Raw genomic sequence first — 16,935 nt, forward strand, 5'->3', positions numbered from 1 at the left:
ACATGCAAAAAAATGAAACTAGATCACCAACTTACACCATACACAAAAATCAACTCAAGATGGATAAAGGATTTAACCCTTTGCGGTCCAATGTTATTTTTGGAATTCAAACAGTCTGGTCCAAATTAATTGACGGGACTGAATGTTGAACTTTTTAATGTTCTTATTGCTCGACGTTGGACCTGATCCTAGCAACTGTCTGTCGAGTCAACCTCGAGGTTGGACCGAAAAGGGTTAAACGTAAGACGGGAAACCATAAAAATCTTAGAAGAATCCACAGGTAGCAAAATATCAAACATATGTTGTAGCAATATCTTTACCGAGACAGCTCCTAGGACAATGAAAACTAAGGAAAAATAAACAAATGGGACTACATCAAATGAAAAGCTTCTGCACAGCAAAAGAAACCATCAACAAAACAAGAAATCCCACTGCATGGGAGAACATATTTGCCAATGCTATTTCAGATAAGGGTTTAATCTCCAACATTTACCGGAACCTCATACAACTTAACAAAAGGAGGACAAATAACCCGATCAAAAAATGGGCAACAGAAGTAAATAGATACTTTTCGAAAGAAGACATAAGGAAGGCCAAGAGACATATTAAAATATGCTCAAAGTCACTAAACTCCCATTTGACCCTGTGATCCCACTTCTAGGAATATATCCCAAGAAATCAGAAACACCAATCAGAAAGGATATATGCACCCCTATGTTCATAGCAGCACAATTTACAATAGCTAAGATTTGGAAACAGCCTAAGTGCCCATCAGAAGATGAGTGGATTAAAAAACTGTGGTACATCTTCACAATGGAATATGCGCTGCTGTAAAAAAGAAAGACCTCTTACCATACGCAATAGCAAGGATGGACACGGAGAGCATTATGCTAAGCTAAGTCAGTCGGAGAAAGATAATACCACATGATCTCACTCAGTTGTGCAATATAATGAACAACATAAACTGATGAACAAAAATAGATCCAGAGACAGAGAGGTATCAAACAGACCGTCAAGCGTCAGAGGGAAGGTAGTGAAGGGGCAGGGAGGGAAGCAGGTAACACATCAACCAAAGAAGTGGTATGCATGCATATAAGCATAACCAATGGACACAGACACTAGGAGGGTGAGGGCATGTGCTGGGGGTGGGAGGGGCCAGGAAAAGGTCAATGGGGAGAAAGGAAGACATTTGTAGTACTTTAAATAATAAAGAATTTTAAAAATAATAAAATAAATTTATATTCTATTTAATTTGTAGAGAGTATTCTGATGTTTGCAAGTAAGAATCCTAACTTAAAGTTATTAAAGGGCGTATAAGAAAATGATAATTATGTAACACACTAGAATAAATAAAGCAACCAGTGGCTGGAGGCAACCAGCTCTATAGCTAATAATTTCCCTTGGTCTTGCCTGGCCACTCAAACATCAGTATATTAAGAGCATACCTGTCATATAATTATGGAACACCATGTGCAAAAATGCAATAGCTGGGAATCTGTGCTCTAGATAGTGCCAAATTACTCTCAATTTATACTCCAGTAGTGCATGATATCACAGAACTTTCCAAATTGTTCCAATCTTACTGGTATAAAATTATATCCTATTGTTCTTAAACCTGCATGTTTCTATTACTAGTGACAATCTTCTAATTTGGATTTACTCATTTATGAATTACTAGCTTCATATTAAGTGGGAAAATATTTAACTTAAAATTTTAACATAATTGAAGCTAAAAGGAATTCAAAGTATTAAGTGTCAAAGAAATAACCATTAAAAGTCATAGGTATAGGTTTCCAATAAAAAGCTTACGTTTTGCTAGTTGCCTAAAAGGTAAAGACATTAATTAGGTAAATTACAAATTTTTATGGTTAATTTACTACTATGTATCCTCCACATATAACTTATCTGAACAAAAGACGGCTTTTGTGTTTTAGTTTGCAATTTCAGTTCTTTAAAATAAATTTAATTTAATTATATGATGTGAGTAAAACTAACATAAATGAAACATTCTTTCTTCATGTTTCTGTATCAACTGGGGAGAAAATAAGACTATGAATCAAAACAACTGGTTTCTAATCTTATCTTTGGTTTAAACTTCTGTTAGCTTTAGTTTACTCATCAGTAAAATAAATATCAACCCATCACACTGGGTTTTATGTTTTAAGAATTTTACTTAACCTTCTCTGTGAAATACTCTATAATACAGATGTTGATAAAAAGACATTTCCCAGGCCTCAAGGAGCCTTTTTGTGATTTTTTCCAATGGACTCAGTAGTAGTAGAATAGGATAAATAAGTTCTATGAGATGTAAACAAAAAGAAATGATAATTGAAAAGCCCAAAGGAATCAGTAAACTGGTAAACGTTTTCAGAGGGTGTAATTCTTAAATTAAAATAAATAGGAATTAAAGAGGAAAGGTGGGAAGAGAGGGCAGAGTGGAACCAGAAAGCAAGATATGCACAAATTCAAGTTGAGAACTGAATCCTAAACAAAAGAATAAAATGAAATACTATAGTGCTTTCAGAAGGAAAAAGAAAATACTCTATTATTATTATTGATAAAAACTGCCAGAACAGCTGACTACATTAATGGTAGGAAAAAAAGAATTAAGTTGTTAAAATGTACCACACAACCAGGTTGATAAGCAGGCAAAATCTAGACCCATACAATAAATTTAGAAACTGTTTTTCCTACATATTTTCTTTTCTGCATTAACTTGTATTTGGAACTGCTACCTTCTCCCAAAAGTGATACCAACTCCTAAAAACAAACACAAAAATCACATTTATTTTAAATATACACATTAATTTTTTTAAAGCCCTAAAAGTAGAGGCCAGTGACACAAAAACACTGTTCAAAGTAATTCTCAATTTAGCTTATCGAGGCTATCCTGAAATGTTTGCCCTGCAAAAAATTCCTTCCCCAAGTAACATATACAAGAGACCTAAACGTAGTTGCTTTCATATGAATAACTTTAGCTTACAGAAAATAAGATAGTTAAATAACTCATAGAAAGCATATCCCCCCCAAATAAAACCCTTTCCACATATGAGTTTAAACAACATGATATTCCTAAATGTTTTTGACTTTTTGGCATTTTAGGAGATACTTCATAAAGATATATTATCATATATCTATTGCAAAAAAACAACAACAAAACCCATAAAGATAGAAGTGAGAAAAAAAATCTTTAGATTCAAAGTCAGGTAGGAATAAACTGTAGCAAAAAAGCCTGCCTGTAGCTAAATATATTGAAATAGAAAGCATCCACAAAAACACACTGAAGGAGAAAACATCTATGTAAATAGCCAACAAAGAACAGAAAAGCAGATAAATATAAAAAAATCTAGCTATTCATTTAACACTATATTCAGAATATTTTTTTATGTTTTTTAAAACTGATTTCAGAGAGAGGGAGAGGGAGAGATACAAACATCAATGATGAGAATCATTGATCGGATGTGTCCTGTATGCCCTTCCCCCCCCCCCCCGGGGCGGCAGGCACACACCCACCTTCTTGAAGACCAGGATGTATCACTTGCTTATGCCTCAAGGCTTTCAAATCTTCTATCAATTCTTTTTCCAACTGGGAAATTCTTGCTCTGCAACCTATTCAGAAAACAAATAATGATAAAGTAGAATAGTACGTACTACAGAAAAACGTATGTACTACAGAAAAATGAATATTGCATATTTCATTTCAAGAGCCAAATCCCAAATATATCTCTTTTTATATCATTATATAATACCTGGGTCATTTGTGCTTGATGCCTGAAGACTAGAGGGCTCTTCTGTTGTCCCATCAACTGCATGAATGTCTAGAGCTTCCTATATATAAAACAAAAATGTAGCTCATATCACTTCTAAAAGTTTAAAAGTAAACCAGAAACATTTTTCGTTTTGATATTTTGATATTTTCTAAATATTACATCACTTTAATAATCAGAAGAAAAAGCAAATTATCTGAATATATTCAGCTAACTGATCTAAACTATATTATGCCAATTTGCATAAAGACTTCTTAAAGTTTACATAAAGATAAGCTACATATAGGTAGCTTAAGACCCAGTAGAAAGAATTCAACCTCTGTGTAGCCAATTTAGAACTACAGATTAGGCTTCTATAAAAATCTAAACGAAAAGTAATCTAATTAAAATGTAGGAGTAAAATAAAGAAACCATTGATGGTGTAAAACAGCATAATTAATAAGACCATTAATACGTGGTTCTCCAGTGGCACTCTGCTGTTCCTGATAAAAATCAGGGGATTGTCCTAGACGGTATAGCTCAGTTGTTAGAGCGCCAGCTCAGACACCAAAGGATCTCGGGTTTGATTACAGGTCAAGGGCACATACTTGGGTTGCAGGTTTGATCCCTGCCCTGGTCAAAGCGCATGGGGGAGGCAACAATGGATGTGTCTTTCTCACATTGATGTTTCTTTCTCTCTCTCTCTCTTGCTCTCTCTCTCTCTCTCTCTCTCTCTCCTCCCCCACTCCTTCCCCATCCCCCTCTTTTCCTCCCTTCCATTCTCTCTCTCTTAAAAATAAGTAAATGGAAAAAATATACTCAGAGGACTAACAACAACAAAAACGGAAAAAAGAAATCTGGGGAGCCCAGCCAGCTTGGCTCAGTGGTTGAACTTTTACCTGTGGACCAGGAAATCAGGGCATATTCCTGGGTTGTGGCTTGATCCCCAGTGTAGGGCATACAGGAGACAGCTGATCAATGATTCTCTCTCATTACTGATGTTTCTATCTCTCTCACCCGTCCTCTGAAATCAATAAAATATATATATATAAAAAAAAAAATCAGGGGATAAGGTATCCCAAAAAAGTTAGTAAACTTTTCATGTACTTATGCCTTTTTAAAGTCCATAATAATGAAAATTCCAGTTAAGATCTGAAGATTTTTTTAAATTCCAGCTACACTGCACAAAAATCATGAATGCATATCAAAGCAGACATAAATTTTATCTTTACTGTTGAAAGCATTACAGATACCCCATTCTCCCCCACCCCCAATGACCTCTTCTAGCCCACACTAGCCTCCTGTCCCTAGGCCTTCACCACACTATTATCTGTGTCCATGGGTTATGCATATAAGCATATAAATTATTTGGTTAATCTCTTTCCACCCACCCACATGTGCCTTCCCTCTAAGATTCAAAAGGTAGACATATATTTTTAAGTTCATTCACACAAAATATCATGACACCTATTAACTAAACCAAACATTTTGGAGACACTCAGTTCCCCATGCACACATCCTCCTCACATAATGGATGCATTCACAAAAACTAGATTGTAAATTGGTTATAGCCAGGTATACAATTCAGTAATAATTACTTGGCCTTAGAAAGAATGCTGAAATAACAATCTTACCTTCGATTCAAAGGAAACAAAGAGAACACCATCCACGTCTTCCAGATCAGGCTTCACATCTGGAAAGGTACTCCCAGAGCCCATAGGAATGCTCTTGGTAGAAGTTAAAGATTTTCCCGTGTTTTTAGGTGGTCGCCCTGCCTTAGAGAGTTTCAATTTTCGTGGCCTTCCTCTTTTTCCACTGACATTTGTAGGGGCATTCTGATTAGTATTCACAGTCTTGGAAGCTGCAGCAATCTTAAGCATAGTTGCTTTCTTTCTGCCCAAGTCCTCTTTTGCTAAAAATGAGTCCCCAGGGGAACTCTTTGAACTGTCAATTATTCTTTCTGTATTCATGCAGTCAGAAATATCAGGATATTTCCATTGAGGCTCTTTAAGTAAAGGATATTTTTGTACCACTCTGAGATCTGGTGAATATTTTCTAAAACCATTTTCTGATTCCTTGCCTAAGCAGAAGTCAGCCTCATTGGAATTTTCAATGTATGTAGGCAAATAGTCTAATTCTGTCAACATAGATTTATCCTTCCGAGATGTCGAAATCATGTTATCAGGGAGCTCAGAAATCTTCACTGTGCTTTTGGTGACAGCACAGGGCTCCAGACAAACTACTGGCATCTTTCCAGCATCTAATTTGAACATTTGAGCTTTAGCGACACCTGATGGGCTATTTGGTAGCCATTTAGAAGACGGATGGTCAGCTTCTAGGTTATCAATTTTATTGTGCCTCTTTAGCTGTTTCTCTAATATAGGATCATCATCACTGTTTGAGTATACATCTGTTTCCTCATCCGTCTCTTCCTGTTTCACAGTGACCCCTTCTGGAAACTCACCAAGGTCATAGTCGTAATCATCTAGAGGTTCCTCTTTAATGACAACATTGAAATTTCCATTTGGGTCTACTGGTGATGCTACATGGGTACTGTCTTCAAAACTGTTGGCAACATGTCTGGAGAGACAGAGAAGGGAGGGTTAAAAAGGACAGTCCTTCCATAAATAAGACTCAGGAGAGAAACAAAAGGTTTTTAAAAACCAAGTAACATCAGATTTTGTAAGAGAAACACTTTGTAGAACTTAAGGATCTCAAAAGCACTTTATCAACATCACACTTTTATATTTTCTGTCAATTTCTCACAAAAGTATATATATATAATAAAGAGTAAAGTTTTTGTTTTTGTTTTATATGTATATTTTTTATTGGTTTCAAAGAGAGAAAGGGAGAGGGAGAGAGAGACAGAAACATCAATGATGAAAGAAAATCAATTGGCTTCCTCCTGCACAACCCCCACTGGGGGATCAAGCCCCGAAAACCGGGCACAAAATCCAGGCATATGCCCCGATCAGGAATCAAACTGTGACCACATGGTTCATGGGTAGACACTCAACAACAAGCCAAATCAGCCGGGCATAAAGAGCAAAGTTTTAACAAGCAACTTTTTGATTTATCACTAAATCAAAAAGTTATGACTTATTTTCCTAACTAGAGGCCCAGTGCACATTCATGCATTGGGGCAGGGCGGTGGGGTGTCCCCTCAGCCCAGCCTGTGCCCTTTAGCAGTCCAGGAGCCCTCAGGGGACGTCCAACTGATAGCTTAGGCCCGCTCCCCATAGGCACATCCTTAGCTCTGCCTCGGAGGACATCTGTTGGACATCCTTAGCTCTGCCTCGGAGGCGGGAGAGGCTACTGTCACTGCCACTGTACTCGCCAGCCATCAACATGGCTTGTGGCTGAGTGGCACTCCCGTGTGGGAGTGAACTCACCACCAGGGGGCAGCTCCTGCATTGAGCGTCTGCCCCCAGGTGTTCAGTGAGCATCATAGCGACCGGTCATTCCGCCATTCAGTCAATTTGCATATTACTCTTTTATTATATAGGATAGTATTTTTCAGATACACTCAATTTTGAAAGTCAACTAGCACTGAACCAAAATCAAACTCAAGAGAGCTTCAGTGATTAACAATTGCCAATAAAAGCAAACAAATGTCAGCTGCAATTAAGAATTGCACTAAATATCAGGAAGGGCTTTACAAACTGCCTGCTTGATTTTTCCTTTTTAAAAATTAAGACAAAAATCATAACATAAAATATAACACTCTCAAATATATATATCACTCTCACCACTTTAAAATGTGCATTCCAGTAGTACCTTTTTAGTATATTCACAATGTTATTGCCTAGTGGTTTTAAAGTTGAAAAACTCACTTTCAATATAAAAAGTCTAACATTAATTCTTCCAAAATAAAAAGGTAGGGTAGTTGAAGGCAAGTACATATGACCCATTCTGATTGAGTTTATATAAGTCTTAAAAAAACACAAACATTTTTTAGTTTCCCACTCTTCCCAATTAACCATTAAAAGCATATAAACTGTACCAATGTACCTTAAGGATGTGTTCGAACTATTCACTAACTCAATTAAAGTCACTGTCTTTGTAAAACTTTCATTTATCTCAAATATGCATAAGCAATCATTTACATTACTGTGTAGTTACTTGTTCCTTGTACAACTTAAGATCTTGACCTTACTTAAAAATCCTTCAATAGAAGACTTTCACTTCCAGTTAAAATGTTGAAGATCACAAAGATCATCACTTCTGCCATAACAATGAGAAAACACTAGATAAATTAAAAACCCAATTTTCTTTTAAAGCCATTGAAGACCTCTGGACACAAATAAGTCTAAATGAACTGAATTTCAGAGAGGAACCAACCTTCTCTAGGTGACAGATTGCTAATGCTTTCAACACTGAGTAGCATTTACACTGCTTGAAGCACAAGTGAACAGAGAAAAAAGCAACTCTAGGAAAAAAATCTTTGTTGGGACACAGAGAAACCAGTCTCTTTTCATGCCTGAGGATGAGCACACTAGAATCTGGAGGACCCCCAAAAAGAAAACTAGTCCTCATTCCCACCAATTATCCTCCAGGGGACTTCTGAAAAATAAGCAGAAGTGATGAAGCAAGGTTGGCCTGAAAACAGAGAACTTGTAGTCTCCTAGCGCTTAGATCCCAAGCCCAATCCCACCCTCAACATCTCAAATGTGAGGTGAGCTAAAATTTAATAAAGTAAATCACCTAAACAGAAAAATAGGGGGATGGGGGGAGTGTGTCAGAGACCTGTGAGACAATAACAAATTATCTGACAAATAAGAAATAAAATGGAAGGAAAAAGGAGAACCATTTGAAAAGAAAATGAATCAACAACTCCAAAAGTTAAAGACGTTAATCCACATATTCAAGAAGTTTAGCAAACACCAAGGGGAACAAATACAAAGAAAGCCATGTATAGGCATGTAAAGGCTAGGCTGCTGAAAATTAAAGACCAAGAGAAAAACCTTATAAGCAGCGGAGAAAAAAATGACATTACACTGGAGGATCAACAATGAGAACAATAGACTGACTACTCATTGGAAATAATGAAGCCAGAAGACAGTAGAATGACACCCATCATAAAGTATTGAAAGGGTCAACTTAATGTTCTGGATCTAGCAAAAGAAGCCTTTACACCTGAAAACATTTTTAGACAACTGAGAGAACTCAGACTGTACAAGAAATACTATCTCCTAAGATCAGAAACAAGACAAGGATGTTAGCTCTCACTACTTCTACTCAATTGTACAAGAGGTTCTACAAAGGTAATCAGGCAAGAAAAATAAATAAAAGACCTCCAGATTAAAAAGGAAGAAGTAAAATTCTACAAATATCCCATGTGACCAAATATCCCATTTTATGTAGACAATTCTTAAAAATCCACTAAAAAAACTACTGGTATAAATTAGTTGGGCAAGACTGAAGAATCCAAGATCAATTCACACGCAAAAAAATTCTATTTCTACACACTAGGAATAAATGTCAAAAGTAAAATCAAGAAAACAATTACATTTACAATAGCATCAACAAGAATAAAATACTTAGGAATAAGTTGTATAAGACTTGTACACACACACACACACACACACACAAAACTACAGAACAGCCCAGCCAGGTATGGCTCAGCAGCTGAGCATCAAATCCAAGAACGAAGAGGTCACCGGTTCGATTCCCAGTCACGGCACACAACCCAGGTTGTGGGCTCAATCCCCAGTGAGGGGCCTGCGGGAGGCAGCCGATCAATGATTCTCTCTCATCATTGATATTTCTATCTTTTTCTCTCTTCTTCTTCTCTGAAATTAATAAAAAATATTTTATAAAAAAACTACAAAACATTGCTGAAAGATATTAAAGATGACTTTAAAAAAGGACAAATATCCCATTTTTATACACTGGGAGACTTAATATTGGTAAGATAGCAATATTCCCTGAAAATTATCTGCAGTGTTTTTTGTTTTTTAATGATCTGCCGTTTTAATACAATCTCCCACGTCAAGATCCACCTGGGATTTTTTGGGAAAATGACAAATTGATCCTACAATTAATAAGAAAATGAAAGAGAACCCAAAAGAGCCCCCCAAAATCTTGAAAAATAAAAAGTTCTCTGAGGACCCATAGTTCCCAATTTCAAAACTTACTACAAAGCTACAGTAATCAAAACAGTGTTATACAGCTTAAGGCTAAATATCCAGATCAACTGAACAGAATTCAGAGTCTAGTAATAAGCACACACATTTATATAAACTGATTTTTTCAATTGCCAAAAGTACCAAGACAATTCAATGGGGATAAGAATGGGCTTATCACCACCCAAAACTGTTTCCACATGAAAACTTGACACAAATGTTCATGGCAACATTATTCTTTTTTTTTTTTTTAAATATATTTTATTGATTTTTTACAGAGAGGAAGGGAGTGAGAGATAGTTAGAAACATCGATGAGAGAGAAACATCGATCAGCCGCCTCCTGCACATCTCCTACTGGGGATGTGCCCGCAACCGAGGTACATGCCCTTGACCGGAATCGAACCTGGGACCTTTCAGTCCGCAGGCCGACGCTCTATCCCACTGAGCCAAACCGGTTTCGGCGGCAACATTATTCTTAATAGCAAAGTAGTGGAAACTTTAATGTCTATCAACTGATGAATGGATAAAATGTTTTATCTACACAATATTATTCAGCAATAAAAGGAATGAGATATGGATACATGCTACAACATGGATGAACTTTGAAAACATTACAATAAGTAAAAGAAACTAAGCACAAAAAACTACATGTAATTCCATTTATACAAAATAGGCAAATCTAAAACAAAAAGGAGACTGGTGGTCACGGATGACTGAGGTGGGGTTGAGGAGTGGCTGAGAAAAAATGGGGAGTGACTAATAGAGAGCACAGGGGTGTGTGTCTGTTTGTTTGTTTTGGGGGGAGATGAAAATGTCGTAAAAATGACTGTGTTCATAGCTACACAATTCTGTAAATATACTAAAAACCATTGAAATATACACTTTAAAGCAGGTGTGGGGAACGTCCGGCAGGGCATATAAGGCCTGCAAAATCAGTTGGTCTGGCCTTGCCAAGGCACTAAAGGTGAGTTAATTAAGTGTTTGACCAAGTATAGCAGGCTAATTTTTAAGTAGATAAGTTTGTATGGTCTGAGAATGAGGTTATATAAATATCCAAATGGCCCTTGGCAGAAAAAAGGTTCCCACCCGTTTTACAGGGTGAAATTATTACAATGAATTACATCTCAAAGGAAGTTTTTCAGACTGATAGGAAATGAACCAATATCCAAGAACAAATGAAAAGACCCAGGAAAAAATAAATACATGAGTAAATACAAAAGACTGTTTTTCTTATACTTCTTTAAATGACTACTGACTGTTGAAAGCAAAATAATGTTTTGGGGGTTTATAGCATATATAAGGACATGAACTATAAGGACATTAGCTGTTCATGAACTGTTATATATTAATTCAAGTTCACTTGAGAAATTAAGAACGCATATTATAACCTCTGTAACTACTGTTATGGATTAAACTGTGTCCCTTCCAAATTCATACACTGAAACCCTACTTATCAATATACATGAAGGCAGGGTCTTGATGTAGTAATTAAAATTAAGTGAGGACATAGAGTTGGGGAAATCTCTCCCCCTCTATGTGGTAGTGGTCTGCAAGCCATGATGATAGCTCTTAACAGAAAACGCTGCCAAAACCATTGTTTTGGACTTTCCAGCCTCCAGAACTGTGAGAAAATAATATTTTCATTGTTTAAGCCACTTAGTCTAGAGTATTTTGTACTGTCAACCTGAGCAGACTAATACTAAAATCACAAAATAAATAAAAAAAAGAGGTATAGCTAAAAAGTCACTAGGCAATGAAAACAGAATTTTAAAAACTCAATTCAAATGAAAACAGAGAAGAGTAATCAAAGCACAGATGAGAGAAACAGAAAATATTAAGACAAAATGCTTAAAATCCAGCCATATAAGTAATAATATTAAATGAACAAAACAGTCCAATTAAATGAGATTTGAACAGTAGAGTAAAAAATGTCCCAACTGTAAGGTGTTTAAGAAAAACACAATTTAATTCTGAGACACAGATAGATTGAAAGGAAAAGGAAGGAAAAGAAAAAATCATGTCAAGAGAAAATCAGAAGTTAATGTGGCTCAATAATCTGAGACAAAGTAAACATTAAAATAAGAATACCATTAGAGCCCTGACCAGTTTGGCTCAGTGGTTAGAGCGTCGGCCTGCAGACTCAGGGGTCCCAGGTTCGATTCTGGTCAAGGGCATGTACCTTGGTTGCAGGCACATCCCCAGTGGGGAGTGTGTAGGAGGCAGCTGATCGATGTTTCTCTCTCATCGATGTTTCTAACTCTCTATCCCTCTCCCTTCCTCTCTGTAAAAAAAAATCAATAAAGTATATTTTTTTAAAAAGTGAGTAGAGTTGTGTTCTAACAAATGAACACTGAAACCTAAATTTCAACCAGTTAACTGCCATGAAATTTTGAATTTAATTAAAAAAGGGCCACTGCTAGCGTCTATAGACGCATACAAATGGCATACAAATGGTTAAATAATTTTCACACGTGACAAAGTATTTTTCTTCTTTTGCTTTTCCCAACTATTTAAAAATATAAAAATCATTCTTAGCGTGCAGGCCATACAAAAACAGTGGGGTAGTTACGATCCACAGGCCTTAGTCAACCAACCCCTGATCTAAAATAGGCAAATTAAACTAAAAGCAAATAGAAATACAGATGGGGGGCAGGAGAAATCAATGAAACAGAAAATAGAGAAATTAAATTTGTGATTTGAAACCTGCCAATAAAGAAACTCCAGCTTCCCTGATGAAGTCTATCAAACACATAATGAACTGATCTACACTATTACAGTCAATTAATATTTGACAAAGGAGGCAAGAACATACAATGGAGTAAAGACCATCTCTTCAACAATGGTGTTGGGAAAACTGGACATACAAAAAGATGAAACCAGACCACCACTTACACCATACATAATAAACTAAAAATAGATAAGAGGCTTAAATGTAAGGCAGGAAACCGTAAAAATCTTAGAAGAAAATATAAGTAGTAAAATTTCAGAAAACTCATGTAGCAGAATTTTTGCAGATACATCTCCTAGAGCTAAGGAAAAAATAAACAAATGGAACTACATCAAAATAAAAAGCTTCTGCAACAAAAGAAACCACCATCAAAATGAAAATGGGATCTACTGTATTAATATCCAAAATATTTAAAGTTCTCATAATACTCAACGAAAGACAAACAATCCAATTAAAAAATGGGCAAAAGACCTGAATAGATATTTCTCCAAAGAGGACATATAAATGGCCAAGAGACATATGAAAGAATGTTCAAAGTCACTAATCATCAGAGAGATGCAAATTAAAACCACAATGAGATATCATCTCACATCTATCGACGGGCTATCATCAGTAAGTCAACAAACAAGTGCTGGTGAGGATGTGGAGAAAAGGGAACACTAGTTCACTGCTGGTGGGAATGCAGATTGGTGCAGCCACTATGGAAAACAGTACGGAGTTTCCTCAAAAAATTAAAAATGGAATTTCCATTTGACCCAGCAATCCCACTTCGGGGAATATATCCTAAAAACCTCAAAACACCAATCAGAAAGAATATGTGCACCCCTACATTCACAGCAGCATTATTTACAATAGCTAAGATCTGGAAATAGCCCAAGTGCCCATCAGTAGATTAATGGGTTAAAAAAGCTATGGGACATTTACTAGTGAACAATTGAATACTATGCAGCTGTAAAAAAAAAGAGGGATCTCTTACCCTTTGGGACAGCATGGATGGACATGGAAGATATTATGCTAAATGAAATAGGCCAATCTGAGAAAGACAAATTATCACATGATCTCACTTATTTGTGGAATCTAATGAACAAAATGAATTGACCAACAAAAAAGACCCAAAGCATGGAAGCATGGAACAGATCGACATACCTCAATGGGGGGATGGAGGACAAAAGATAAATCAAAGGATTTACATAAATATATGCATAGCCCATGGACACAGGCAATAGGATTGTGAAGACCTGGGGGGAAGAGGGGAGGAGAGAAGGGTAGAAGAAGGGAAAATTGGAGATATATGTAATACTATCAACAATAAAATATATATTTTAAAAAAACACACAATGAAAAAATACCAATTTTACACAAACTCAGAAAATACATGAGAAGGCAAAACTTTACAACTTGTTTTATGAAGAAAGCATAATCCTGAAACCAATGTATCAGAAATAAAAATACCAACAAATATCCTTCAAAAACATAGATGCAAAACCCTCAATAAAATATTAGCAAATTGAATCTGGCTATTAAAAAAAAATGTTATCATGACCAGGTTGTGCTTATCTCAGGAATGCAAGGCTCATATATAGCCCTAATCCCTACACCCCCCCCCCAAAAAAAAATCAATGTAGCCATATTAAAAAAAAATAAAGGAGTTCTAGCCAATTTGGCTCAGTGTAGAGAGTGTCGGCCTGCGGACTGAAGAGTCCCAGGTTCAATTCCACTCAAGGGCACATGCCTGGTTTGCGGACTTGATCCCAAGTAGGGGTCTTGCAGGAGGCAGCCAATCAATGATTCTCTCTTATCATTGACTAGAGGCCCAGGGTCCCTAGTGGCTGCTGGCTGGAGCCACCACCCCTTCCCCCAGCCGACCCCAACTCCTCGATGAACTCCCGGAAGAACTCCCGGTGGAGGGGACAATTTGCATACTACACTTTTATTATACCGAATGTTTCTCCCTCTCCTTCCTCTCTAAAATCAATAAAAATATGTAAAGAAAGAAGACAGGAAAGGAAGGAAGGAAAGGGAGGAAGGGAGGAAAGGGAGGAAGGAAGGGAGGAAGGGAGGAATGGAAGGAAGGAAGGAAGGAAGGAAGGAGGAAAGGGAGGAAAGGAGGAAAGGGAGGAAGGGAGGGAGGGAGGGAGGGAGGAAGAAAAGCGTATGACACCTCAATTTATATGGGGAAAAAATTTGATAAAATTCAACACACGCCCCGACCGGTTTGGCTCAGTGGATAGGGGGTGTGCAGGAGGCAGGTGATCTATGTTCCTCTCTCATCAATGTTTCTAACTCTCTATCCCTCTCCCTTCCTTGCTGAAAAAAATCAATAAAAAATGTATTTTTTTAAAAAATTCAACACTCATTCTTTTTTATATTTTTTAAATATATTTCTATTAATTTCAGAGAGGAAGCGAGAGGGAGATAAGAGATAGAAACATCAATGATGATAGAGAATCATTGATTGCTGCCTCCTGCACGCCCCCATGCCCTGACCAGGAATCAAACCTTGACCTCTTGATATATAGGTTGACGCTCAACCAGTGAGCCACACCGGCCAGGTTCAACACTCATTCTTAACACTCTGGAAATTAGGACAAGAAGGAAAGTTTCTCATGTGACAGAAGGAATTACAAAACCTACACATCCAGCATCATAACATCCAACTGAAAATATTAAACAATTTTCTGTAAAGATCAGGAGACATGACTAACCAGTCTCAACTTTTAGTTTTAACATTTTTTTAATATACATTTTATTGATTTTTTTACAGAGAGAAAGGAAGAGGGATAGAATTAGAAACATCGATGAGAGAGAAACATCGATCAGCTGCCACCTGCACACCCCCCACTGGGGATGTGCCCGCAACCAAGGTACATGCCCTTGACCGGAATTGAACCTGGGACCCTTCAGTCCGCAGGCCGACGCTCTATCCACTAATCCAAACCGGTTATGGCAGTTTTAACTTATTGATTGAAGTCTAACCAGTGCAATAAAGCAAGAGAGACAAAGAATAGGCATAAAGATTGGAAAAGAAGAAAACTAACTTTTGTTCACAGACAATATAATTGTATATGTAGAAAATCCAAAGGAACTAAAACTGAGTGAATTTAAGCAAGGTCAACGGATACAAGATCAATATATAATCCTAGCCAGTTTAGCTCAGTGATACAGCATCGGCCAATTTATAAAGCTATCTGTGCTATACTCGGAAAACTACAGGATGTTAAAAAAAAAAGAGATAGAGGAAGACATAAACAAATGGAAGAATATACCATGTTCATGGATTGGTAGAATCAACATCATTAAAATGTCCATACTACTCAAAGCAATCTACAGATTCAATGCAATCCCCATTAAAATACCAATGGCATATTTCACAGACATAGAACAAACTCTCCAAAATTTCATATGGAACCAAAAAAGACCCCAAATAAGCACAGCAATCCAGAGAAAGAAGAACAAACTTGGAGGGATCGCAATACCAGATATCAAGACTAAGGAAAAATAAACAAATGGAACTACATCAAAATGAAAAGCTTCTGCACAGCAAAAGAAACCATCAACAAAACAACAAGAGAGCCCACTGCATGGGAGAACATATTTGCCAATGTAATATTCGGTAAGGGTTTAATCTATAGGGAACTCATACATCTTAACAAAAGGAAGATAAACAATCCAATCAAAAAATGGGCAGAGGAGGAAAACCAAGATGGTGACATAGGTAAACACCAGGAGATTGCTGCCTCGCACAGCCACTCAAAAATACAACTAAAAGACGGAACGGACATCATCCAGAACCAAAGGAAGGCTGGCTGAGTGGAAATTCTACAACTAGAAGGAAAGAGAAAAGCATACCGAGACTCAGAGGAGGTGCGGTGCGCAAGTAAAATACAGAGGTACAGAGGCACATGGGAAGAGGGCTGGCGGCTGAGGACACGGTTGTCTTTTTCAATCGGGAGGGAGTCTCAAGCTCTGAGCTCCAGTTCCGGGCGAGTCTCTGAAGACCCAGACTCATATGGGAGAAACTGGACTGTCTGGCATGGTTCGGAACTTCAGGGCAGCTTTCTGTCGGAGGTGCTTGCAGCGATTGCCGGGATACTGAGAAGCAGGGCCTCTGAGGGCAGGACTGAGAGCAGCCATAACTGCTCGCTCGCCCTGTTGATCCACTGAAGCAAGTCTTGCCCTGGAGGGGTGTCTCCAGCACAGAAGTTCTCCCACTGCAGACACACGTGATTCTCACAGCCAATTGGCCTGAAGGTCAATCCCTCCCAGAATTACTTACAACAATCAAGGCTTAACTACAACAAGACTGTGCACAAAGCCCACAAGGGGGTGCACCAA

At 37.3% G+C, this 16,935-nt stretch overlaps 1 protein-coding gene across 1 annotated transcript in view; it reads right to left on the minus strand.

The window, feature by feature from the left end:
• MGA (MGA, MAX dimerization protein) overlaps positions 1-16,935 on the minus strand; it is a 102,055-nt gene that overhangs the window by 69,153 nt on the left and 15,967 nt on the right. Inside the window, exons 3-5 of the mRNA XM_006778155.2 lie at positions 5,381-6,326; positions 3,750-3,828; positions 3,514-3,609 (exon numbers count right to left, since the gene is read on the minus strand). Of these exons, the coding sequence (XP_006778218.1) occupies positions 3,514-3,609; positions 3,750-3,828; positions 5,381-6,326 (1,121 nt within the window). The remainder of the gene's footprint in view (positions 1-3,513; positions 3,610-3,749; positions 3,829-5,380; positions 6,327-16,935) is intronic.

This window comes from Myotis davidii, unplaced genomic scaffold (genome assembly GCF_000327345.1).
Source record: "Myotis davidii unplaced genomic scaffold, ASM32734v1 scaffold46, whole genome shotgun sequence".
NCBI lineage: Eukaryota > Metazoa > Chordata > Mammalia > Chiroptera > Vespertilionidae > Myotis > Myotis davidii.